The sequence below is a fragment of the Artemia franciscana genome, chromosome 7 (genome assembly GCF_032884065.1).
Source record: "Artemia franciscana chromosome 7, ASM3288406v1, whole genome shotgun sequence".
NCBI classification, from domain to species: domain Eukaryota; kingdom Metazoa; phylum Arthropoda; class Branchiopoda; order Anostraca; family Artemiidae; genus Artemia; species Artemia franciscana.
The window spans coordinates 9,794,838-9,821,493 of NC_088869.1; the positions used below are offsets into that span (position 1 = coordinate 9,794,838).

Below are 26,656 nucleotides of genomic sequence, written 5' to 3' on the forward strand. Positions count from 1 at the left end.
GGTTGTATTTTAATAAGAAAAAAGGGGGCGGGAAAAAGCATAAAAAACCATTTTTAATGGTGATTATACATGTATACTTGTTTACTTTATATTATCTGATCAGAAGTTTTCAGGATAATTAAATTAGCATAATTAATTAAAGGGGGGTCACTTCCGAAATGGAATACAATCTTGACGAAAAGCACGCGATCAAATTCAACAGGTTTGAGAACCTTGACGTGGAAGTTTCAAGCTAGTGCCTACATATATCTACAATGTCGTTTTTTTTTAGAAGGATGGCCAGGTTTTTAATTCTTTGTTTTATTTGTTTTTTTTATATTCTTTTTCAGGGGTGATCATATCTAACAATTACTTTTAGAATGCCGGAGGAGGACGCTGAAAAGGAAATGCAAAGTTCCAGTGGCGTTTCTAACCGTTGGTTAGTCCATACAAAATGAACAGTTATTATAAACAATTATTTCTAAGCTCCATTTGGCCGATTTATTTTAGTTTCCACTAATTCCTGTTCGATATTGCATAGTTTTGTGCCAAATATTAAAGGGGGATGGGGGTCAGAGTCCAAAATTTACAAAAATATATTTGGACTAAGGATACAAAATGGGTCCTGTGGAGTAGCAATTATCCTGTTAACACAGCAACAACTAGAGCGTAACGTAATATTTTATATTCATATGCTTACCAGTACAGAAAGAAGGACAGATGGGCATACCATGAGAATCACTTTTTTATTCTACCTGTAAATTATTTTATTTACAAAAAAGAGGAAAACCTAGCTGATCCATCATATTATGGGTATTGGGCTGCAGTTTACCATCGCCCCTCCCCCTCCCCCGGAAGCTTAACCCAACCTAGATTGATAAAAGAGAAATAATGTTAAACTATTGCTAAGTTCAACGAGTTCAGGGCTAATAGTCTACATAATACGAACATATCCCAGAGTTATTTCCCGGTTGCAAACCATAAAAACTTTGCTGTAACTAAATAAGTTACTTAAAATGACATCCAACGGAAACGGCTGTGAAATACCTACTGGCTTATTGTGTCTGTAAGGGTATAATCTTCATGATTTTCAAATGTATTCAGTACTCTTTCATTTAAATAATAACCCAATAATGTTTCAAACAGATATTAATGGCAATGATAATAATGATGCACAGCTACTTAATTAAAGATGTTCGTCAGCTATCCTTAGTAAAAGTGGCAAAAAAAAGTAAATTTGTTGTTCCAGCTTCTACGAAACGTCATCAGCAACGAAAAAAGTTGCTTTTTCGTAACTTTTTGTTGAGCCTGGAACGCAACCCCAGAATATTCATTAAGAGTCCATTTACAAAAAAAAAATCAATCCATAACCGATATCAATTGGTACTATGTGAAGTAGCAAGAAGAGAAAACAAAAGCAATAACAGGCAAATAAAAGATATAACAGGCAAATAACAATTAAGTACGTACAACAGGTTTAAGCTACTGGGATTAGAAATTGCTACGTTTTATGGGGAATAATTACCAATATTGCCCCTATAACAAATAGGTATAGACGTATGCTCCTTTTAGAGCCGGGAAAATAAAAAGAAACTAATGGGACCTCAGACATCGCTAATGGGTAAGATACAGATAGCTTGAATAAATGACTAGCCAGAAAGGTCACATCCAGGGGGAGACGGTTCTGTGTTTGAATACCCCCAACCCCCCAAAAAAAATTCCCACTAGCGAGAAAGTAACAAAAATGCACATTGGTAAATTTTAGAAGCGGCTTTTTAAGTTTTTACCCCCCCCCCCAAACAAAAATCCTGGATACAGTCTTGCTAGGCAGGACTAATGTAGTATAGTAAGACTAGAAGTATTATAGAACTATATTATATATAACTTATAGTGGTATTAAGTTAGGACCAAAGTGTTGCCAGCTTTGGCAGGGATTTCTCTTTTCATTAAAAATATTCCTGGGAAAGAATCTTGTCATTCCTCGTTGATTCTTCGTAGAATTTATACTTTTAAAAACAACGCCTTTACTTTTGCGACTGGGAAGGCTTTTCTGTGAAAGGCCCGACTGTTCTTTAGTCCTTGACAATTTAAGATATGATCCATGCTCTGAAACATTAGTAATTTTAAAATCTTATTAGTAATTAAAATTATTAATTTTAACAATATTAATTTTTACTTTACCTTCTTTCAATATTGTGGAGGCGTCTATTTTCTTTATGTGCTTTACAGACTGAACTACCCGCTGCAATGGAATGTTGCTAAGTGTGCGCATTTCATCTACACCTCCTTCAGAAGACGATGTCTACAACGAATTCAAATAATTAAATCTACACACTTACAACTAAGTCGAAATACACTCTACTGAAACAATCGAGACAGATTATAATTCACCCCACACAGTGCGCAAAACACATACAAATTTACGCGAAGATACTTCATGTTTAGAAAAAAAGATAGGATTTTTTTTTTTTTTTTTTTTTTTTTTTTTTTTTATGAATCAGACCAGCCAAAATATTTACTAGGTGTAAAACCATGGCACGAAAATGCACCAATAGTTTAAAAATTCAAAACTGCGAACCATGAATCTCTCGGGCTAATGTAAAGCATAATAAAAAGTAGATGGTAACCAACTAAACTCTTATAACGAAAACAGTGGTTTTAACATGAAAGGGAGTTTGAAGGCGCCGATAGCATCCGTGATATTAGGTAAATCTTACATTTTTGCATTATAGACGAACATTATATTCTCGATACATTGCTGTAGACACACGGCCATCTCACTCCCCCCCCCCGCTCTCTCTTTAAGTAAAGGTTTATTTATTTGACTTTGCTTTTAAGAAATGACAATTTTCTCTTCGTCTGTTTTGAAAAGCCATTAATTAAAATGGTTCCAGATAAGCACTGTCCAAACTTTAGCATCAAGAGTAGGAGATTGTGGGATGTTAGGCCACTTACATTCACATACCGAATAATTTTCTTTCATTGTAGTTTTAGCGTCACTCTTTACTGTCACGTAAAAAAACTGCATTTTAAACCTGTTATTCATGTCTCATTCATACAAAATGTTTTTGTTTCTAAATACAAAAGCATCTCCTTTTTAAAAATAATTTTTGAATCTCAAGAAAAAAAATTCTTTCTAACAGAATTTTTTCCTAAACGATAGAAAAAAGGAAATTACGAAAGAATTACGCTCCATGGTTTAAAGCTAATGTCAATATCAACTAGGGTTAATATATTAATAAAGAATCAATACAGTCAATTCAAATGCAATATTAATATTAATACAATCAATAGAAATAAAGCTACACAGAATTCTTAATATTCATCCCTCAAAGAGTTTAAAACATGCATATTCTATCTACAAAAGAACAGGACTTGCTTGACAAGTCAGACAATTCTTCTTAAAAAGCCATGGAAAATTCAATTAAATATGACAAATGAAAAAAGGAAACCGAGGATATAAAAAAGCGATTTCAGTAAATAGTCAGCAAAAGGAAAGAAGAATAGTTTTTGAATACTCTTTTTTCAAAAGTAATTTTTCAGAAATACCCCGCGAATATTAAACTACTGAAGTCAAGAAAAAATACAGAAAGTCATAAAAGATTTTACAGCATTTATCAGAGATAAATTCTAAAATGATTAGGATGGTCTTATCTCCACAATGATTTAGAAAAGCATCAGTTTAATTCTTCCTTTAACAGATGTCTGAAGAATTATGACCAAACCACATTTATAGTCCATCATTTGAATACAATTTACAACTAAATATCTAGGGCCAAACTAGCTAACCATGACAAAAACCAAAGAAGTAAATCCTGAAAACAACGGATCTATTACTTTCGAGAAGAGAGAAAACCCATCAAACAAAAATTTTGCAATCTTTTCTTTTGCTATTTCTCTTCTCCATTTGTTGTGTTTATATTTTTATACCGGGATATATTTTTTTCGTTATTGCCAGATAGTAATAAAGGCCTATTTTTACGAGGATGTATACCTATTGTTTCATTATGTAAAATATTGTAAAGCATAAATATGTCATTTATTATTAATATGCTATACGTGTATTATAATTGCAATGACAAAGTGTAAATGTATTATTTTGATTCTTGTTTCACAACGTGGGCATTTTCTGTGGGAGAATAAAACCATACAAACACCAAAATAAGTGATGCATATACGAACTCAGTGAATACTGTCCTAAGTGGCATCCAAGCGAGCTAGTGATTATATAAGGCGCAGAAAAATCAACTGATATGAATGTATATGACCTATTGGTCGAACGTGTCAAGCCCAAACAATAACAACAAATTTTGCAATGATCCCCCAAGGCGTCCTTAGCATTAAAAAAGAGGAAAGAGACGCCCCCTCTGAAGACGCCTTCCTCTGAAGACGCTCCCTTTCTCTTTTTGACCGCTGAGAAGCCCTTGTTGTAAACAAGTGAAATATTTTTGTGATTGTTCTTCTTTTTCTTCCTAGTTGCCACACACCCGTGGTTTTTAAGATTTACTTCTTTGGTTAAACACAAAATTATGCGGGACTAAAGCACCAATAAAGTACCCGAATTTACCGAGTTGAACAATAAAAATTTGCATCATTTTGCAGCAACTTAATTTTGTATCATTTCAAAAAATTCTAAAAGTCGGTATTCTTTGCTGCTCTAACGAGAACCTTTTACAGCACTGGTTTGAGCAGACTCAGTTTGCGCATCATGGAAGCATAGATCAAGTGCTTTGCATATTTTTCATCTGCAAAAAGACCATGTCTCTAGCGCAGATTTACTGAAAAACTTGCAAAGGGATAAGATAGAGGCAAATCGACCTCAGGTTAGGCTATTTATAAAATAAATGACATCAAAACCATTTGGGGGTTCTTGGGAGAGAGCAAAAAACAAAATTCCGACTAGCTGAGATAAAGAGAGAATGATCTTTTGTATCTTGGCCTTAGGCAGGATAAAGCTGTGATTAATTTTAAGGTGGATTAGCGGCATAATCCACAAAAGAGTGAAGGAATATGTCTTTCAGAAGCGAGTATGTTTAATTCCACTTCCTATATTTTCATTGCTTTAATCTAAAAGCATTTGATCAACATTGATCTTTATCAAAGATTCAATCAAATGCTAAATATATATTACTTTTCTTTTAATTACCCAACACATTTAACATCATTCTCCAAGATAAAGCACACAATATCGCTGCCACGCCTAAAGGTCGCATGTTGTATTTCCATAGTTCTAAGATAATTGCCAAAAACCTTTGCTAAGCTGAACTCAAAGGGAAAATCAGCATGACAGGGTATAACAAATCAGACTTTTATTTTTCTAATCTACATTGCCATACAGTTTCTGATAAATTTGCAGTTTTCAACATTGTTTATCTAGGATGAAAGTGAATACATCAATTGATGTCTTTTTGTATGCTCTTTTATAGATCAATAATCTTCTTGGGAAAAATTACATTGTGAACCCTTAAAGGGGCTAAAATCAAATTTTTAGAAAAAGCCTGAAACCACTCAAAAATGACCACAATAAAACTGACGTAATTTTTGAGGTTTTCAGGCTCTTTTAAAATTTCTGCAAATTTGTTTTGGAAATAACACTTTACTAATGACACTAATGAAAATAAATTATTACTATTCCTGAATAAGCTACAAATAAAATTTGTTCTCGCTAGTTAGTTCTTTTTAGAAACATGTTTTTGAACTTATGGTTGCTATTGGCTGTTTTGAGCCCTTTTAGTCCCTTTAAGGGCTCAAAATATAATTTCCCCAGAAACGATTATTTAATTATGAAAGAGCGTAAAAAAAAATATCAAGTGATGTATTCACTTTTATCCTAGCTATATTATGGTGAAAACTGCGAATTTACCAGGAGAACAGCAGAGAAAAAGGTTTTGGCAAAATGTTGCCATTGTTGCGCTAAAATTACATTGAAAACTGCGAATTTACCAAGAGAACAGCAGAGAAAAAGGCTGATACGAATCTAAGCCCCAACAGCTACAATAATCAAACATAAAAATCTTTGGCCATTTTCTCCATAAGATCGATGCGCTAAAATCAAGACCGTAAATGAACATTCTATTCAAATTTTCTCCCCTGTTTGTTTTATGCACTTTGTCAAACTGCCCTCTGAGTACTTTAGATATTTGGCGACCATGCAAAAAAGCATTGGAACAACAGAAATTAAGACATACAAGGCTATTAAACTATAATGTATTACAAATATAGAAAAACTACATTTTTAATACGACATGCCGTTCCGCCGCTGCCACTGCCTACCGGTGGCAACAGCTACAGGTTACAACAACAGCAGAAAACACAAGTGGCAACAACTGCCTATAGGTGGCAACAAGCATTTTAAACAGCCACTGCCTACCGTTTCCCCTTCTTTTCCTTTTAGGGTTGAAAATCCATTTCTCTGTAATACAAGAAAACAATAAGTCATTCATTGTTTAAATCTGTATATTTACAACAGGTGCAGTTTGGAAACATAGGAATATATCTAATTCATCTAATTTTACTATAAAATCATTATATTAAATAATATAGTATAAATAAACTCATTTAATTTTACTGTAAATATATCATTAGTTCACTATAAAATCATCATTATTTTACTATAAATTAATTAATTAATTACTATAAATAATTAATTCACTTACTAAAATAGTTATCTTCTTTACCAAGGAAAACAAAAGCGAAATTAAATTGTTTAAATTGGTTAAGTGGAACTTGATGCTCTTGTTACTTTAATAGTACCAGAGGGATTCTAAGTTAAAACTAAGCAGTAGTTTTCTTTTCTCTGGATTACAAGTAACATGGAAAAGGAACCAGCATCAATTAAAAAAATTATTATTTTACTTTTAAATATAACTCTTTTTCTTTACTTAGTATCAAGTTTTTTACAAAATGAAGGGATTACTAAATTAATTGATGTCCATGAAAAATAAATGAAATAGTTGCTACAACGCAAGAACTGTCTCATCAGAACGTTGAAATAAGTGGATGCTTCACTGGTTATTTCTACAGGGTAAAATGAAAAAATAGACCTGTTAAAAATTCCAAATTGTAGTTGAAATTACCAGTAGCCTACTAGAAAAAAGACACGAAATGATTTAATTATTCTAAATTTTAATTAAAAATAATTATGCCAAAGGAAACAACCCAATTAGTACTGTAAAGATTTGCTGGAACCTGAAATCTGCCAGAGATCTGTTCGGTTTTACGATTAACACTGCCGTTATTTTCATCTTCCTTTTTTTTCAACGTGGGTTAAACTGGGAATTCAGGGATTAGGCTATTTCTATGTGGTATAATATGGAATAAACTTAAAGACAAAGCGTAACAGTCGAGTGGAACAATTAGATAAGAATACGTGTTAACAAACTTGGGCATAATTCAAGCACCTGCATAGGGATGGGCTGCCCCTTCCCCCAAAACCCTGAGTTTCTTAGCTTGTGTCAAAATATAGCGTTATGTATCGAAAAAGGAGATAAAATATATTATTCGAGAGGAACATGCTGATAAACATGCGTTTCAATAAACCTAGGTCTGGTCTCTAAGTAAGACACTGCTTAGGGAGTGAGCTTGACCCCCCCCCCCAACACCAAAATTTAACATTCTTGCAACTAAGCCCAAAAAGTAGCCCAATATCATTAAAACGGGAAAAACATAGTATAATACAGGAAAAGGAAAATAATCATTGGGGTCAACAATTATAGCTCAAAGGCAGGTAAGGCAGCGAGATGGCTCATTCAAACCACCCCACCTCCAACCACCAAATAAAACAGGGTTTTGATAATTTTAACATTAATTACCATCAATTTTTATGCAATTCAGGTTTATATTTTGCAATTTTGGAGAATTATTCCCACCCATAAAGCAAATCCAGGTTAAAATTCAAGATAAGTTGTTTTTTTTTTATTTGAGCCTCAGGAGAGTGGGCGTGTATGTGTACTAAAACGACTGCGATGTTTTCCTCGTATTGGTTATCCACCCAGCATAGCGTACTTGTAATTATGTCTTCAGGGTACGTCTTCTTTCACTTTTAGGAGAAAAAAAATATTTTTGTAGGATTACAAAAATAAAGAAGAATGATTTGACCTTTTACATTTCACTATTTTTGTAGGAGTAAAAAAAAAGAAGAATGGTTTGACTTTTTGTATTCGGATTCCAAAAATATGAAGTCTTTGAGCTTAACTTCTAGGTTTTTAATATTAATGAGTAAATTACGACTACTACTATTACTAACAACCCATCCTAGCACCAAGCAGTCTGAGGCCAACACAGCCATGTACGCTCCTCCACCATCCTATTCTCTTCAAAGCCCTCCTTACGACCTCCCCCAAGAAGTTCCAATTTCCCTTAATTCTTTCTTTACCATATCCTCCCACCACATCCGTGGACGACCTACCTTCCGTTAAGCCTTAGACGGTTGGTCGAACTGAAACGATCTTTTACATTCTGTCACTCTTCATACGCAGAACGTGCACTAAAAGTAAGGAGCGACATTAAAACTTAAAACGAACAGAAATTACTCCATATGTGAAAGGGGCTGCTTCCCTCCTCAACGCCCCACTCTTTACGCTAAAGTTTGACTCTTTTTCTTACCTCTACGTTTTAAAACAGTAAAAAACTTTAGTGTAAAGAGCGAGGCGTTGATGAGGAAGCAGCCCCTTTCACATACGAAGTAATTTCTGCTCGTTTTAGGTTCTAATATCGCTCCTTACTTTCCGTTAAAAAAACTTGCTTTTTTATTTAATTTCTGAACGTTTTTGAATCAATGCATGTTTGATTTTGGCTCTCCACAGATGAATAATTAAAAGGTAATTTGCATTTTTTTTTTTATTATTATTATTATTTTTTTGGCTAAATGGCTTTCTCATAGTTTTGATCGAATGATTTTGAGAAAAAAGGAGCGGGGGAGGAGGCTTAGTTGCCCTCCGATTTTTTGGTTACTTAGAAAGGCAACAAGAACTTTTAATTTTTTACAAATCTTTTTATTAGTAAAAGATATACACAACTTATAAATTAGCTTACGTAACGAACTTCTGTATTCTCAGGTTTTTATTACGTATATGAGGGGGTTCACCCACTCGTCGGTACCTCGCTCTTTACACTACAGCTTAAATTTTTTCCCAAATTCTCAAGAATGACCCCTGAATCACAAAAGCCGTAGAATAAATAGTTGAAATTACTAAAAAAAAACTTTAGCGTGAAGAGCGAGGTATTAGGAGGAGGTGAGCCCATCATATGCGTAAGAATTTCTGTTCGTTTTAAGTTTTAATTCTGCTCCTAAAACTTTTTCATATTTATTTTTTCATTCTTTTTAAATAATGCTAGAAAATCCTGAGCTCCCTTCATGGAAATTTTCTTCCCCCATGACAAATTCCTCCAAGGAAAGTTCCCCGGCATTTCCCTCCTCTCAACCCCCTCCCCAACAACCAAAACATCCCCCTGAAAACGTCTGTACACTTCCAAATAACCATTACTATATGTAAGCACTGGTCAGAGTTTGTAACTTGTAGCCCCTCCCACGGGGACTGTGGGGGAGTAAGTCGTCCCCAAAGACATAGTTATAAGGTTTTTCGACTACGCTGAATAAAATGGCTATCTCATAATTTTGATCCGGTGACTTTGGGAAAATAATTAGCGTGGGAGGGGGCCTAGGTGCCCTACAATTTTTTGGTCACTTAAAAAGGGCACTAGAACTTTTCATTTTCATTAGAATGAGTTGATACGATGATACGGAAAAAAAAACAACAAAAAAAAAAAACAACAAACAAATAAACACGCATCCGTGATCTATTGAGTCGGTTCGCTCCTTACTACAGTTCGTTAATTGCCCTAGAAAGTAAGATGATCCAAACTCTTTGTACAGCCTGTTGAGATACGGTCAGTCAGTCGGGTAGCCAAAACAATTCATGCGCAATTTCTCTGAATAACATCTATCAAATTCGTCCTCGATTTTTTAAGCGCCCATGTTGCATAACCATATTTGACCACTGCCAACTATGTATCTTCCAATATTCTAATCCTGGTTCGCAGATTTATCCTCCTATTTTTCCAAACTATTTTCAACAGCGAAAAAACAGCCTGAGCCTTGGCTATTCTACTATCATCTTCTTCATGACACCCACCATGTTTATTGATAATACTACCAGAGTAAGTGAAACTGTCCACTTGATCCATCTTTTCGTTACCCAACGCTACTTTTTCATCTTCACCTATTTCTAGCCTTAGCAACTTAGTCTTCTTAAGTTTAATTTTCAAACCTATTTTAGCACCCTGAACTCGCAAAACTTCTAAAAGTTCATTCAGTTTACTCATACTTTCATTTAGCATGCTTAAATCATCAGAATAATCTAGGTACAGGAAAGATTTTCTTCCCCATTTGATTCTGTGTTCTCCCACGGCCTTTCCTGTGCTTCTTAAGACAAAGTCCATCAAAATGCTCCACATAAAATTTGCAAGAAATAACCCAACACGGTAACTCTAAACTCTACATTTTGTACGACAAAAACAAGATAATTTTGACTTTTTATTGTCAATTCTACTAAAAGCAGGTCTTTCAATTGTGCTTCAGGGTTAGAAAATACATGGATTTTCAATATTGTTCTGTAGTAGGCTAAATAACGTAACACATTTTTAGGGAAATAAGATGATTTTAACTGATTTTAAAAGAAACCTTGCTGTACGTGTATGAAAAACAAAAATAATAATTATTTGACCTTTAATACCTGGGTTCTAGTAGTATTGGATTATTGAACTTAGGGTTCAACGTATTCCCCTCAGAAAACTTCCCCGCCCCTTGGAAAATTATCCTCGCGCGTAATATTGAGCAGCCAAAGAGAAATAAAGCCAAAGAACACATAAAAAGGATTAAGAAAAGAAGGTATTCTGGAACAATACACCTAAATTCCAAAATACTCGGGCCAATAGTAATCAAAACTGTCAAAAAACAAGAGATTTTGACAACAATTAATACGCCAAAAGAATTTTTATGCCGATTCCAAATATATAAAGTAGGGAATCAAAAAAAGCTATTTTTTATGATGATTTTGGGATAGAGCGGAGAAGTTGCCTCAATCCATAAGCAGATTCTGTGCAAAGTGCCATCACTCTACGACAAGGTCTTCTGTTCTGGCAAGGGAGGTGAAACTTTAAAAGTTAAGCAAAATCGGCCAATTTTTTGAAACTTTTTTCAAGTGTCACAGTATTTTGCGGTAGTGTGCAAAAGTTGAACTTCTGTATGGTTAATAATTAAAAAAAATTTCCACAAAATAGGTTTTTCAAAGAAAAGTAAACAACTCCATTAAGCCGGAATTGAGCAAAAATAAAACCAAATAATCTACCAAGCGTAAAACTACCAATAAATCAGCATTGGTAAATAAATGAAACCCAAAATGGACAGAAATTACAATGAATAACCGAGTCAAACTCAAAGCGAGCAGAAATTAACGTGATTAGGGCTCAGAAACCCTATGCCTGCCCAAGGCCAGAACATAAGGCCAGAACTGAAAAATATACAAATGGATGTGCATTGTCGGTTTAATATATATATACACACATATATATATATATATATATATATATATATATATATATATATATATATATATATATATATATATATACATTTATTGATAAAAATTCTATAGAATGTTATTTATTCTATAGAATGTTAATAGTATTTGATGTAGGGCCTAGTAAGGTTATAAAAGTGAAACCATTCAAAATGTGGTTGTTTTTTCAGTCCTTTGAGCCCTTTGAGTCGATGGAATTCAAAAATAGGAGTATTACCCGTATAATCATCAAGGGATCCACAGCACAAATGAAGAAACATTAGAATTGAACAAGCAAAGTGCTAAAACTAACGTGGACTCAAGAAATAAACTAATCCAGAAGGCAGAGACGAGTTAAAATCAAGGCAAAAAAGAGAAATCTAAAAATGCAATGAAATTGTCCTGACCAGTCCAGGAAGTAAACCAAATAAAGCATGACAAAGTACAATACAGTTACTTAGGCCAGATTTGAGAATGTAACTGAAAAAAATAGCGACCAGACAGAAAGCGACTAAACAAACACGGAAACAAGCAGCTGATTGTTTTTGGGAAAATACTCCTCATATTTACGTTCAACACAGAATTTCTTCTGCCTCCTATTTTCATCACATTCACCTCATGAATTGGCAATATCAAGTAGCCGATACACGCTCATTGTTCAAAATATTACCAGAAACTGAATCAATATGAAGGTGTCCTATATCCCTATGCATTGGCAAATCTAGAAATTTTCACTTTTTTCTACGGCCTCTCTCACTCAAAGTTTACAATCTTAATCCTTTGAAACACCTGCCGCTACTACACATACTGGTCAAAATTGTTGAGGCAATCTAAAAAAAAATATCCACGAGCATAGGGTCAGAAATTCGGCTTTTTTGTATTATTATATGTTTGAGCTTAGTCGGTGTGATTCGATGTTCAATAAATAGTTCCTGGAATTGCTGGTAAGTTGTGATCATTATAAATTTTACCATGGATTTATGGAATTATTGATAGATGTGATCGATATAAAGTTTACCGTGGATCCCAGCACTCAATAAATTGTTCCTAGAATTGCTGGTAAATGTGATCGATGTAAAATTTACCATAGATTCCCACATTCTATATGTTGCTCCTGGAATTCCCGGTAAGCATCATCAAACAAAATTTACTCTGGGCTCCAATGTTTAATAAATTTTATCAATGTAATAATAAACCATGAGTTGAAACGTTCAATGAATCGTTTTTGGAATCGTGATAAATATTACATTTGCCGTTGGATCCGAAGTTAAATAAGTTGTTCCTAAAATTCCTGGTGAGTCTGATCCAAGTGTGAACCAGTGCAGAAATCGGGTCAGCTGGTGAGACCATCGAGGGACTCGAAAGAGTAATGGAGAGGCAATTCTTTGAATTGTAGGTGACAAAAAGCCCATTACATTGGGAATGTTCCTCTAAGTTTAAACAATCGATTCAAGTGTAAACGGATAATTTGCACCAAAATGCCTGAAAGATATCTTAGGAAAGATGAGGGTTGCTGGAGGTGCCATGTGCCAGCCATAGTGTCACACGATAGCGTGAATCATCACGGGGCGAGGCATCACGTTTGAGTGGCTTGAGAAAACAGAACCAGATGGATTTGAAGCATGATTTGTATCATGAAAATATCTGAAAAATGCCTTTGGAATGATGAGGGTGCCATGTTTTATCCATAGTTTTCCACGGTGGCATGAATTGCCATGGGGGCATCACTTTGGGGATGGATTACTAAAACACGAACCAATGGATTTAAAGCCTATTTATATTATATGAAAACCCCTTATGAATGATGAGAGGTTCCAAAAGGTGTCATTTGCAAGCCATATTGTGACAAGGTGGTGTTTATTGCCATGGACTATTGGGGGTGGCTTGCGAAAACACGAATCAATGGATTTAAAGCATGTTTTAACCATGAGAATATCTTAAATTGCCATGAAATGGTATAATGAACCAGAGGGTACCACATGCTAGCCACAGTGTCCCACGGGTCGAGAATTAAGAGAAAATGATACCAGCAAAGAATGAACAAAATATAGAATTAAATCAAATGTCTTGTGCCTCCTTGAATTTAACTCTAATAAGTCACCCTTGGGCATTCCCATTAAAAGCTCTCAAAAACATCTCTTAGTGTGGTTTAAATCTACCTCTAACGGGATTATGCAATATACAAAGAAAACATTCTTCATTAAAAACCAAAAAACATATACTACAAAATGCTGCCACGCTAAAAAAAAAAAAAAAAAAAAAAAAAAAAAAAAAAAAAAAAAAAAAAAAAAAAAAAACTACAGTTTTGTAGACTTAAAATAGTAAAATTTAATATTTAATAGTAGTATACATATTTAATAATATTATTAAAATATGTGCTTGTCAACCAGGAAGGCCTAGTTTTGGCTGAAAGAATTGGGCCTTCCCATTAAAACTTCTCGGAAATATCTCTTAGTATGGTTTAAATTTACATCTAATAGCCCCCCCCCCAATTGGTTATTAGGGCCCCACCCTTCTTTAATTCACATTTATTGCTTAAATTTTACCTTTTATCAGCTATTTCATGTTTTGTTTTTCCGTTGGTTGAGTTTTAACTGCTTTTTTCTGTGATATCATGATTTAATAATATTTTTAATGCTTGGCAATCAGGATGCATAGTCTTGGCTCAGAGAATTACAAATGGAGGGTTCCTTACTTGACTAGCGGGCCTCTCTTTGGAATTGGTTGTTAGGGGCCCCGGAGAAATTGGAGGCTAAGGGCCCGGTGAAATTAGATAACAGGGCCCTGGTGGGGTTGGATGCTAGGGGACCGCTGAAATTGACTACTAGGGCCCCCGGTGGAATTGCTAGCTAGGGATCCCCGATGGCATCGCTCACTAGGGCCAGGACGTCTTGAAGGTTCCCCGATTACTTAACATACAGGTGTAATACAGTATTAGGTGAGACCCAGGTGTGCATAATAATGTCTTGAGGGGTTAGTAGCTCCAATAGTACACCTCCTATGAGCGTGCTGGAATCTATGGCCCCATCACAAATAAAAATAAATTGATGCAATTATACAAGAATGATTGATGCAATTTTCATGAGAATTTCGTTTTTAGTTTTGGTGAATATAGGATACATTTTACTTCCACTTTTTATCACAAACTATTTGATAAGATTCTCTTGTGACGAAAACTTTGACAAACATGTTCATTTTATTTAGTTGAATGGGACAACAAGAAGAAAGAAAGGGTCAATTTGACAGCTAGACTGCAAATTTAAACTTTGCTTTTCTTCCGCTATTCTTTTTTTTAAATGTCTGAATATATAAGATATTTAAGTTCGAGGTGGGGTGGGGAGAAGGTGTTCGAGGTGTAAAAACGTGATTTCTATCCAGGCAGGACTATTTTTGAGTATTTCTACTCTTTCTGTAAACTATTCTAAGGCGTAGCAAATTGCATAAAGATATTTCTACGTCTGTTATAATATATGGAAGGAATAAATCTTTAGGTAATTTTGGTTTAGTTTGATTTTCTTTGAAGATTAAAAGCATATTAATTAAATATATTATTGGTTGAGTAAAGTTATGCCTTTTCCAGGAATCCTTGTCGTTTAAAATTTACTGCATTTGAATTCATTTTGCATGCAATTTAATTGCACTTTTTATTTGAGAGTTTTTTCCTAAAAGTTTTTAAAAATAAACTTATTCGTATGAAAGACTATCCTGAAATATATTCCCTGTCAACCAACCACCACTGCTATTTTGAGGTCTGTCCCCCCCCCCTAGAAAATTTTCTGCAGGCACCCTTGATTACATTCAAAACTATAATTTAATAATTATATATTTATAATTTCTTAAATATATGTACAACAAAAAGCAACACGAGTATATTTTTGACATTGAATATACGGGTCTAGTAATATGGAGTCTTTGAATTCAATGTGGAGACAGACCATTACTCTGCAGTAGAAAACCTAAAACGTACTTATCACTTCTACTTTTAAATCTAAAATAAATCATGTGTTGGTAAAACGTAACTAATTTTTGAGCAGCATCTACCGAATTGTGATTTTTTATTAAAAAAATCATGGCAACAATGTGTCCACCTGGCAACTCTACTGGGACTGTAGAAAAATACCAATTAGCATACAATAAAAATAGTTTGGAAACCTTCAAATCTTTTACTTAATCAAGCGAATGCTTTTCTCTTAATAGTACGCCAGAGCCGCTTAATTTACTTAAATTCTTTGCATTAAGTAGGTACAAATCAATATGCATTACGAAAATTGATGTTTTTCATTCTCATCAGAGAGGTAGCTCCTGCATTTTATTGAGGGAGGGGGCAAATGGGTCAGCAGGAATAAGCTATATAATTTATGTCCTTCCAGATTATTACGGGGAGGCACAACTGTCCCCTTTGCTGCCCCCCTCCAAAAAACACTCCCCGGATTCTAATACTTCTAAATGTTTAATAGAAATAGTTTGTTGGTTTTTTCTTCTTTTTTTTTGTGAACAAATCAATATTCACAAAATAAACTTCCTAATATAAGCAAATACCAATAAAAGTGGCAGAAATGAGAAGACTTGTTTTTATAAGGACACAGAAGAAAAAAAAGTTACAAAAGAAAAATATAATGTCGAAACTTAAAACAATTAAGAACAGGGTATTCAATGTAATTTATCTATAACTTAGACCTTTCTAAATTGCCCGAAAATCTATTTTGGTTACAGGCAATTGGTCTGTTTATCCGATTAAGAAAAGAGGAACATAATTAAACTTAATTAATTATAATAAATAATTATATATATAATTAATTATATATATATATAATAATATATATATATATATAATATATATATAATAAATAATACGTAATTAATTTTAATTAATAATTAAACATAATATACTTATAGCTTAACTTTAGCAGGGTTGACAATACCATTCACTAGTCATGTTTACTGTTAAAAGCGCACTTCAAAAAACACAGATTTTTGGTAAGGAGAAATTTAAGAACAATGTACTGCAATTAATGTAGACGCATCTGATTAAGTTACTAGCTTTACAAAGTTTCCAATTCAGGTGGGTCATTCTATTAATGCATAATATGGAATTTTATCACTTCTAAGACAAGACCAACTAAAACACAAAAAAATTGAGCTACAATTTCAATGCTCAGCACAGGCTAAACTTCAAACATTTTTGCCCTATCTTTTATTTTAATGAAATACACTAAAGGCACTCGTACCAAGCCAAATTGCTTGTATAATTTATAGTTATTTCTCAAAATTTTCCCTTCTCTTACAGAGGCTGAAATCCAATTTGTCCACAAAATGGAAAATAACTCGGTCATTATTTTCCCCAGTATGCTTCTGAGAAAACAAATTTGTTAAATAAGGATTCTTTCTCCAAACCCATCGATCGGATTGCCGCAATACGTTTCTTCTTGATACTTCCAGAAAAATGCATGTGGGCGCTTTCTATTATTCTTTAAAGTTGGCACAGACCAACAAAAACAAAACTGAAAAGTGTCCCAACCAACAAAAAAAAATAGTTGGGCAACTTTTTAGGCAACTAGTTTGTGTTTGGGGGAGAAAGACATTAAAAATACCCACCCACCCCCCTCTGAGCAAGTCTTTCAGTCTTTCCAATACAATTGGTGAACACTTCAAAATAGTACCAAGCCACCTGAGATGAATACAGCTCCATACGCTGTTTAAATCAAAACTTACAGTAAGAAAAGCGCGATTCACGCTACTAGTGACCCAAATTATATGTATAAAAAAAATACAATCTTGATGACAATTAATCAGTAAAAAGAGTCTACTTTGCATGGTGGTTCCAAATTTGTAGAATCGTTATGTTAGTCACCGAAGTTATTAGCTTGAGAAAATTTTATATAATTGCATTAAAAAGAGGAAAGCCCCCCCCCCCACCAAAAGGAGAAAATGATCATACTGAGAATTTAACAATAAAATTCAGCGCATTGAATAGCCGTATAGAAGCGACTTCAAGTACCTAATCTGCAAAATTTTCTGCTTTCCCGAGAAAAGATTGTCACGCTTTTTTTGTTATTTTCTTTTTAAGGGATCATATCAAACCAATGGTGTTAGAGTATTTAAAGAACTCGTTTGAACAAAAATTTAGAGCAGTACCCAGTAACAAAAAGACAAGGCCATAGAAAAAATCCCAATCTTTAGCATTTTAACCGGCAATATAAAGAAAATTGTGGCTCAAACATGGCCAAAATGCTACCAATCAGCTTAAAAACTATTGAACTATTAAAAGACTATTTTATTGAAACTATTAAAAAACTATTTATATAGCCTCTCATTCCCAGATGCCAAACTGTCACATGGCAATGGTAGCTCTGGCCACTCTTGTGCCCGGAGGATAATATTGATTAGTGCCCCCCAAAAATTTTCATTTCCCATTTAATAGCAAAACTTTTTCAATTATTTAATTGCTTTTCATTTATTGAAATCCAACTTTTCTTTTTTGATGTGGAAAAAGGTATGGGGGGAGGGAATGAAATTACTTCTACTTACTAATTTTGCTTATACTTCCTGCCAAATGCGCCTTCTACTTTACTTTAATAAAATTAAACTACAAAAAAATGCAAAGCGATTATAAATATTAGATTATCTATTTGATATGCTGCACCCTTTAAATTTCTACGCCTGAGGCGAGTGCCTCTGTCCCTCCTGAAACCATCTCTATCGCGTGGTATAATATTCGCTCCTAAACATATATGGAAAAGCAATAGGCGAACCAAAACTTTCGAACTACGCAATACTCCAAAAGAAAAAAAAATAATTAGAAGAACCAAGAAAACAGGTCTAAGGTCAGTGGAATTCAAAAAAAGAAACAAATCCCTTAAAATCATCAAGGGGTCCACAACACAAATAAAGAAAGAAACATAAGAATTGAGCCAGCGAACTACTAAAAACAATGTGGACATAAGAAACAAAAAAAAATCCAGAAGGTAGAAACCCATTTAAATCAAGGCAACAAAAGAAAAGCCCAAAAATACAACAGAATTTTTTGATCATTACACCATTTTCATGAGTTCCGGGCAATTTGTTTTGTTGCTATGGGACGTGTTTGCCTCTTACTAGATTGCAGCTACCACTGCTAAGCAGCTACTACTTACTTAATCAGATGTGTGTGCATTAATTACAATATATTGTTCTTAAATTTCTCCTTACGCTATTCTGTGTTTTTTAGGTGCGTCTTTACAATCAGTATGGCAAGTGGACGGTGTTAGCAACCCTGCTAAAATTTAATTGTGTTTCTCTATACTTAATCGGATTAACAGACCAATTGCATGCACCCAAAATAGATTTTCGGGTAATTTGGAAAGGTCTAAGTGACAGATAAATTACATGTATTTCCCCGTTACTGGGTTGAAGCTACTACTGCAACCATGATAAATTGCTCCAAAATTGTATGGGATAATTTCTACACATATTATCACGTCATAAATACAGTAAACTAAATCGTATATTTTTATTATGAGTTGCCCCAGTACAGTGGAGAGGACTCTCTTTCGCCTCTAAGGATTCAAGTTCATCGTAAATATAAGTTTTTTACTGTTTCAAAGAGTAGAGTTACGAGAAAGAGTCAAACTTTAGCGTAAAGAGGGGGACATTAAGGAGGAAAAGCCCCTTTCATATACAGAGTTATTTCTGTTTGTTTTAAGTTTTAATGTCGCTCCTTACTTTCAATTAAAAAAATTGTTTCTTTTTTATTTAATACACTAAAGAGACTGGTACCAAGCCGAACCACCTTTACAATTTATAGTTGCTTCCCAATATTTTTCCTTCTTTTACAGAGGTTTAAATCCAATTTGTCTATAAAATGGAAATAGCTCGTTCATTATTTTCCCCAGTATACTTATAAGAAAACAAATTTGGAAAATATGGATTCCTCTCCCCCTTATCAACCGAACTGATTTCCGTGAAACTTTTCTTCTTGATACTTTCAGAGTACTCACGTCGGCGCTGACTATTATTCTTTAAGGAGGGTAAAAGCCAACAAATAGCATTACCTGAAAAGTAACACCCCCTCCCCAAGTTAGGCAACTTTTAGTGTTCTTGGAGGAAAGATGTAAACAATACCCCATCCCTCCTATTTGAGCAATCATAGTAAAATACAGTATTTTTAGGTGAAATTTATATAGAGTTTCAAACGCAATCGATGAACGCTTCAGGGTAGTGCCAAACCACCTGAAATCAACACAGCTCCATACCCTTTATATATCAAAGCGAACAGTATGAAAAGAGCGATTTACGCTACTAGTGACCCAGACTATATATAAAAAAAAATCAATTTTGATGACAATTAATCCATAAAAAGAGTCTACCTTTCATGGTGGTTTCAAAAGTGCGAAATCTTTAAGTTTATAGTTGATCATCAAAGTCATCAGCTCGAGGAAATTTTATATAATTGTATTAGAAAAAAAGCCCCCTCCCCTCCAAAAGGAGGGAATTATCCTGATGAGAATTGAACCATGCAATTTAGCGCATTAGATAGCCCTAGAGAAAAGTTTTCAAGTCCCTATCTGCAAAAATGCAAAATTTCATGTTTTTACCAGATTTGGCATACAAGTCCAGTGGACAATGTCCGTCACGCTTCAACCCAAAATCAATCCAATCTTTCATCCCTTACTTCTATTAAATAAAAGAAAACAAGTTTTTCTAAATGAAAGTAAGGAGCAACATTAAAACTTAAAACGAACAGAAATAACTCTGTATATGAAAGGGCTTTCCTCCTCAACGCTCCGCTCTTTAAGCTAAAGTTTCTTACTGTTTTAAAAATAGAGTTAAGAGATAGAGTCAAACTTTAGCGTAAAGAGCAGGGCGTTGAGGAGGAAAAGCCCTTTCATATACGGAGTAATTTCAGTTCGCTTTAAGTTTTAATGTTGCTCCTTACTTTCATTTAAAACACTTGTTTTTTTATTTAATTTCTGGACGTTTTTGAATTAATGCATGTTTTGATCTTGGCTCTCCGTCCATAGATAGTTAAAACGAAATTTGCATATTAATTAATTGCAATTAATCGGGATTTTGAGAAAAAAGAAGGGAGGGAGGAGGCCTAGTTGCCCTCCAAGTTTTTGATTACTTAAAAAAAACAACCAGAACTTTAAATCTTTTTACAAACGTTTTCACTGGTAAAACATATAGGTAACTTACGAATTAACTTACGTAACGAACTTCTATATTTGTATGTTTTTTATTGTGTATATGAGGGGGTTCAACCCTCGTCGATACCTTTTCTCTTTTCTTCCTGTCGATGTTTTAATGCTGATCCTTACTTTCAGTAGAAAAAACTTTTCATATTTATTTTTTCATTGTATTATCAAATAATGCTAGAAAATCCTGCGCCCCCTTCATTGAAATTCTCTTCCCCCATGAGAAGTTTCTTCATGGAAATATCTTTCCACGTAACCCCTCTCCCTCAACTCTCCTCCCTAAACCAAAAAATCCCTGTGAAAACGTCTGTACACTTCCCAATAACCATTACTATATGTAAACACTAGTCGAAGTTTGTAACTTGCAGCCCCCCCCCCCACGGGGACTGCGGGGGAGTAAGTCATCCCCAAAGTCATAGTTAATAGGTTTTTCGACTATGGTGAATAAAATGGCTATCTCAGAATTTTGATCCGGTGACTTTGGGGAAAAATTTAGCGTGGGGGGGGCCTAGGTGCCCTCCAATTTTTTAGTCACTTAAAAAGGGCGCTGGAACTTTGAACTCCGTTAGAATGAGCCATCTCGCAACATTCTAGGACCACTCAGTCGATACGATAACCCCTGGAAAAAAAAACAAACAAACAAAAAAACAAACAAATAAACACGCATCCATGATCTGTTTTCTGGCAAAAAATGCGAAATTCCACATTTTTGTAGATAGGAGCTTGAAACTTCTAGAATAAGGTTCTCTGATACGCTGAATCTGATGGTGTGATTTTAAGATTGTATGACTCGTTAAGATTGTATGACTTTTAGGTGGTGTTTCCTCCTATTTTCTAAAATGAGGCAAATTTTCTCAGGCTCGTAACTTTTGATGGGTTTAACTGATCTTGATGAAACTTATATATTTAAAATCAGCATTAAAATGCAATTCTTTTGATGTAACTATTGGTATCAAAATTCCATTTTTTAGGCAGGGTGATAAACGTTAATTTTACAACAAGGGCAAAATGTATGATTTACCACAAAATTCCATTTTTGGCCTTTAAAGGTGGGATTTCAACGTTAAATAAGTCGCTTGTGTAATTGCTGATGAACGTAAGGGTTAGAAAAAAAGGTAAGAATACAGTATTGGACTTTGAAGTCCCTACCGATGTTGCTGATCAACGTTTCAAGGCCCTTCCGCCCGGAAGTGTAATGGGGGTTGGGGGCCAGCAATAGTTTACTTTCGCATACCCTTCCCGTTTACCTTCCCCAGATTTTTCCATGTACTCATTTAGAGCTGGTTTGACTCTGATTGAGCTTATAGAATCACCACGCTGACCCCCATTCCAAGCTAAACAACCAGCGACATCAGGACTCGAGCCCATGTCCCAACACACAAAGGACTTAAAGTCTAGCAAGCTAACCACTTGGATGAGGACAGTATGGACTGATGAATGTGGATAATGTCAAATTTACCATAAGAGCATGAAATATCAGCAGCAATTTGAGTTTATTTATGTCCTTTCATTCCAGAATAAACACGTACCCGTGATTTGTCTTCGGGCAAAAAATACAAAATTCCACATTTTTCTAGATAGGAACTTCTACAGTAGGGTTCTCTGATACGCTGAATCTGATGGTGTCATTTTCGTTAAGATTCTACAACTTTTAAGGGGTGTTTCCCCCTATTTTCTTGAATAAGGCAAATTTTCTCAGGCTCGTGACTTTTGATGGGTAAGACTAAACTTGACGAAATTCTTTTGATGTAGCTATTGATATCAAAATTAAATTTTTTTGAGTTTTGGTTACTATTGGTTACTATTACTGTAGTAAGGAGCCGGGTCGCTCTTTACTACAGTTCGTTACCACGAACTGTTTGATACAGAAAGCACATATTGTGCTTCGGCAAAGTGCTTTTAAAATTTCCCCTTCAGGACCGGTATCTACGAAAAACAATCCAATATTTATTCTCCTTGGGAAAATAAACATTACAAGCATCAAGGTTTTCAAATGTCTCTTTTTTATTTGCATTGATGGACTCCATCAGGTGACCTTAAAAAAAGAAAAGTTCGCTTAACCATACAAGTTCCGAGTCAGTATGATCTGAGGATTCTTTCCTAAGAGCATTGCCTCTTTTCGGAGTTTTTTTTTTTTTTTTTCTCCAGCTCAGCAGATCTTTATCATTAATACCTCAACAGAAATTACGAAAAAAAATTTGGACCTCGTAACAAGGTCCATTATAATCTCAGAGAACATCAAATCTTTTATTTTTTTCCCGTCGTAAAATTTAGAATTTTTGAATTTAGATTTATAGTTTTTGCAGCGTACGTCTATGCTGTCCTTGAGTATTTTGAGCGTTTATCGTATTTTTAGCATTTTTTACACAATATGTTAGATGGCGATAAACGATTTTTATGTTTTAGTTCATATGATATTTTTTTGGTCACAATCTTGAAATGTAGGCCTATTTAATCTAAGAAAAAAAAATGCATGCCAACAGAGACTTGCATTTGAGACTTGCATGCCTGATCTAAAGATTGGCGAAAATATGGCACCTTAATTTTGTCCTTGATTAAACCTAAATTCTCTTTTTGATAATGATAAGTCTACATCAAATATATAACGAACAACAGTACATCATGCAACATGCGTCAACTTCTAAGGACAAACCTTCTTTTTGACATGACCTCTGTGTCGATGAAGGCTTCCATTCAGCTAAAGAGAGAAGATTCTGGAGACATGACAAATGTTAAAATTCCACATTATTCTATATGAGCACAATTTAACACTTAACTCCCCCAAAAATGAGTAAAGCTTTTGCCTCAGATGAATGTGCTACGCTACAGGAAAGGTATTTGACAGAGTGGAAGGAAGAACCAGTTTCCAAAATACTAGGAAGGTGTGGATGAGCCTTATGCTAATAACTTTTATTGGTAGCGTTGAACTTGAATTTATATATTTGAATTCAGTATGGGAATAAGATTCTTTTACATATAATTAAGAAAAAACTTTCCGAAAAAGAAGTTTTCAAAGAAAAGTAAAAGCTACTATTTTTAACTTAACATCGGCAGATACGAATACCTGTTGAAATTCAAACTCAAAACAACCAGGAAGTACTATTAAAGAAAAAAGGAAACCAATAACGAACAGAAATTAAATAAATAATCATAGATAAAACAAACAACAAGTAATAATATAAATGAATAAATAGACCTTAAAGCGAGTAATGCTTAAATTGAATATGCAAATCAAGCTAAAAACAAAAAAAAAACATATTTTGTTATTGAAGTATAAATGAAACCCGAAACGAACAGAAATTAAATACAACCAACGCAAACAAGCATACAATAGTTACTAATATAAATGAATAAATAAATCTTAAAACGAGTGAAGCTTAAGTTGAATATGCCAATCAAGCTTGAAACGAACAAAAATCACTGCAAACAAGAGTTTGGGTATCGCCTCCTTCTCTCACAGTAAAAGTCTAAAACCTACTGAATGATTGGCACTTTAGTGAAAATTATATGTGTCTTGAACAGTCTTGGAAAGTATAAAACAAAATCAAATTGAATATTTGATATATAGTGATAATAGTTGTTGAAAGGTCCATCACTTCAACATTTTATTTCACTGTAACTTTATTTTCATTTTCAATGCTATAAGAACTGGAAAAGAGAATATTTGTAATATAATTCATTTTCAGTGAAGCGCCAATGACGCAGTAGGCTTTAGGTTTTTACAGTTAAGGAAGGGGGCAGTATCCAAACTCTTGCTTGTAGTGAAACTATATTCGTGTTGAACAGTTTTAGAAAGAACTAATAAATTAAAGTGAATATTTGATGTACAATGATATTATATTGCTGAAAGCTCATCAGTTCAAAACTTTACTGTAATTTTAATGTTTCTTTTAAATATTAAGTAGAAAAGAAAATATTTATAATATAATTCGTTTTCAGTAAATCCCCAAGACGCAGTATATTTTAGACTTTTACAGTAAGAGAAGGAGGCGATACGCAAACTTTTATTCGAAGTAGTTTTGTTTGTTTCAACCTTGATTTGTATATAAGTTTCACTCGTGCTAAGATATATTTATTCATTTATATTAGTAACTATTGTATATTTGTTTGCATTGATTGTTCATTTAATTTCGGTTCGTTTCGGGTTTCATGTATACTTCAATAACAAAATATTATTTTTTTTCGTTTTAAGCTTGATTTGCATATACAATTTACGGATTACTAGATTTCAGATTTATTTATTCGTTTATATTATTGTTTGTAGTATATTTTTTGCTAGGATTGTTTATTTAATTTATGTTCGTTTTGGGTTTCATTTATACTTTAATGGTAATTTCTGGTCGTTTTGAGTTTGAATTTGACAGGTATTTGTATCTGCTGATCTTCGGCTACAGGGGTTGATGAGGTGTGTCGCATGATTTTTGGCTACAGTACATCAGAAGGCAGTAAGTTAATCCGCAAAAATTACCAAGAAAACATAATTACTTAAGATGTAGATTTAGTTTTTTTAACTTTTACTGCATGGGGGGGGGGAGTTTGGTTTCTATTAGTCTTGGCTACGGGACATCAGAGGACGCTAAGTTAGGCTACAAGAGGTTCCCAGAAAAAGGACAAATTTACAATTTAATTTTGACTTTTTTTTAAACTATTATTGTTATTTAACTGTTTTCGCATGAAAAGGGAAAGGTAGGTGGTTCTCATGATTTTTGGCTACGGTACATCAGAAGGCGTCAAGTTAATCCCCGAAAATTACCGAGAAAACAGAATAAATAAAGATGTAAATTTAGTTTTTTTAACTTTTATTGTATGGAGGGGGAGGTTGGTTCACATGAATCTTGGCTACAGAACATCAGAGGACATTAAGTTAGGCTACAATAGGTTAACAGAGAAGAAAAAACTTAGGATTTAATTTTTTTTTTAACTTTTATTTTACTGTTGTCGCATCAAAAGGGGAAGGTGAGTCGCATGATTTTTGGGTACGGTACATTAGAAGGGATTAAGTTAGGCCGAACAAAGTTTCCCAGAAGGGCAAAACAACTTCAGATTTAAGTGTTGTTCGTTAACTATTACTTAACTGTTATCACTTGGAAGGGGAGATTTGTTCCTCATGAGTTTGGCTACGGTCAAAAGATGCCGTTAAGTTATCTTTTGGTGCATGGAAGGAGAGAGGGTGTTCACATGACACTTGGCTATGGAAAATCATAAGGCGTTAAGTAAGGCCGCACTAAGTTCCTAGGAAAATGAAACATCTTATGATGTTATTACACTTTTAAAACTAGTATCGCGAATAAACCGTTTCATCAAGGAGTAAAATAAGAAAAGCAATATCACCCCTCCCGAAAAAACAAAGATTAAAATGTAAAAGAAATATACAAGTGTTAACGCTGCTCCTTACCTTCAGTCGGGAAAATTATTTTTGTTTGTGATTTGACCTCCATTTTTTCTATTAAATTAATGTTTATATAGTGATACAAATTAATTATTTTTGGCAGAAAATGTTCCTTTTCATATAGCTATTATTATGGAAAAAAAATGGTAATGCCTAGACTCTATAGGCTGATGAGAAAGTTGCATACAGCTTGCCCTTCAGTATAGAGAGTGGAAATAACTGAACTAGAGTTTCATAAAGGAAGACTAATGAGTGTCCTGACTCTGAAAGTATGCCTTGGCTCCATTCTATCTCATCTCTTATAGAAAAACGGATGGAAGCCTGGCTAGTCGTAATAGCGATTGATTAGGAAATTTTCAGTTTAGCTCAATAGCAAATCTTAACTTAATATGGAGAGCAAGATTGACGCAAATAAACATAAGAAAGGAGGCGCATATAAAGGCAAAACACTCCCTAACCGATCTGCATAAACGTGTTCAGTTCACATACAGCCTAAATGCTTTAACTACTGTTAATATAAATAACAACTCACTACGGCATCAAGCCGCCTGAGGCCA

The 26,656-nt window shown here is 34.1% G+C and overlaps 1 protein-coding gene across 3 annotated transcripts in view; it reads right to left on the bottom strand.

Moving 5' to 3' along the window:
* LOC136028824 (serine/threonine-protein kinase D1-like) overlaps positions 1–26,656 on the bottom strand; it is a 171,016-nt gene that overhangs the window by 67,811 nt on the left and 76,549 nt on the right. For 2 of the 3 annotated variants that reach the window (XM_065706747.1, XM_065706748.1), the window contains exons 8-9: positions 23,364–23,408; positions 2,161–2,281 (exon numbers count right to left, since the gene is read on the bottom strand). In XM_065706747.1, coding sequence (XP_065562819.1) covers positions 2,161–2,281; positions 23,364–23,408 — 166 coding nt within the window. The remainder of the gene's footprint in view (positions 1–2,160; positions 2,282–23,363; positions 23,409–26,656) is intronic. The other variant, XM_065706749.1, reaches the window with a different exon arrangement.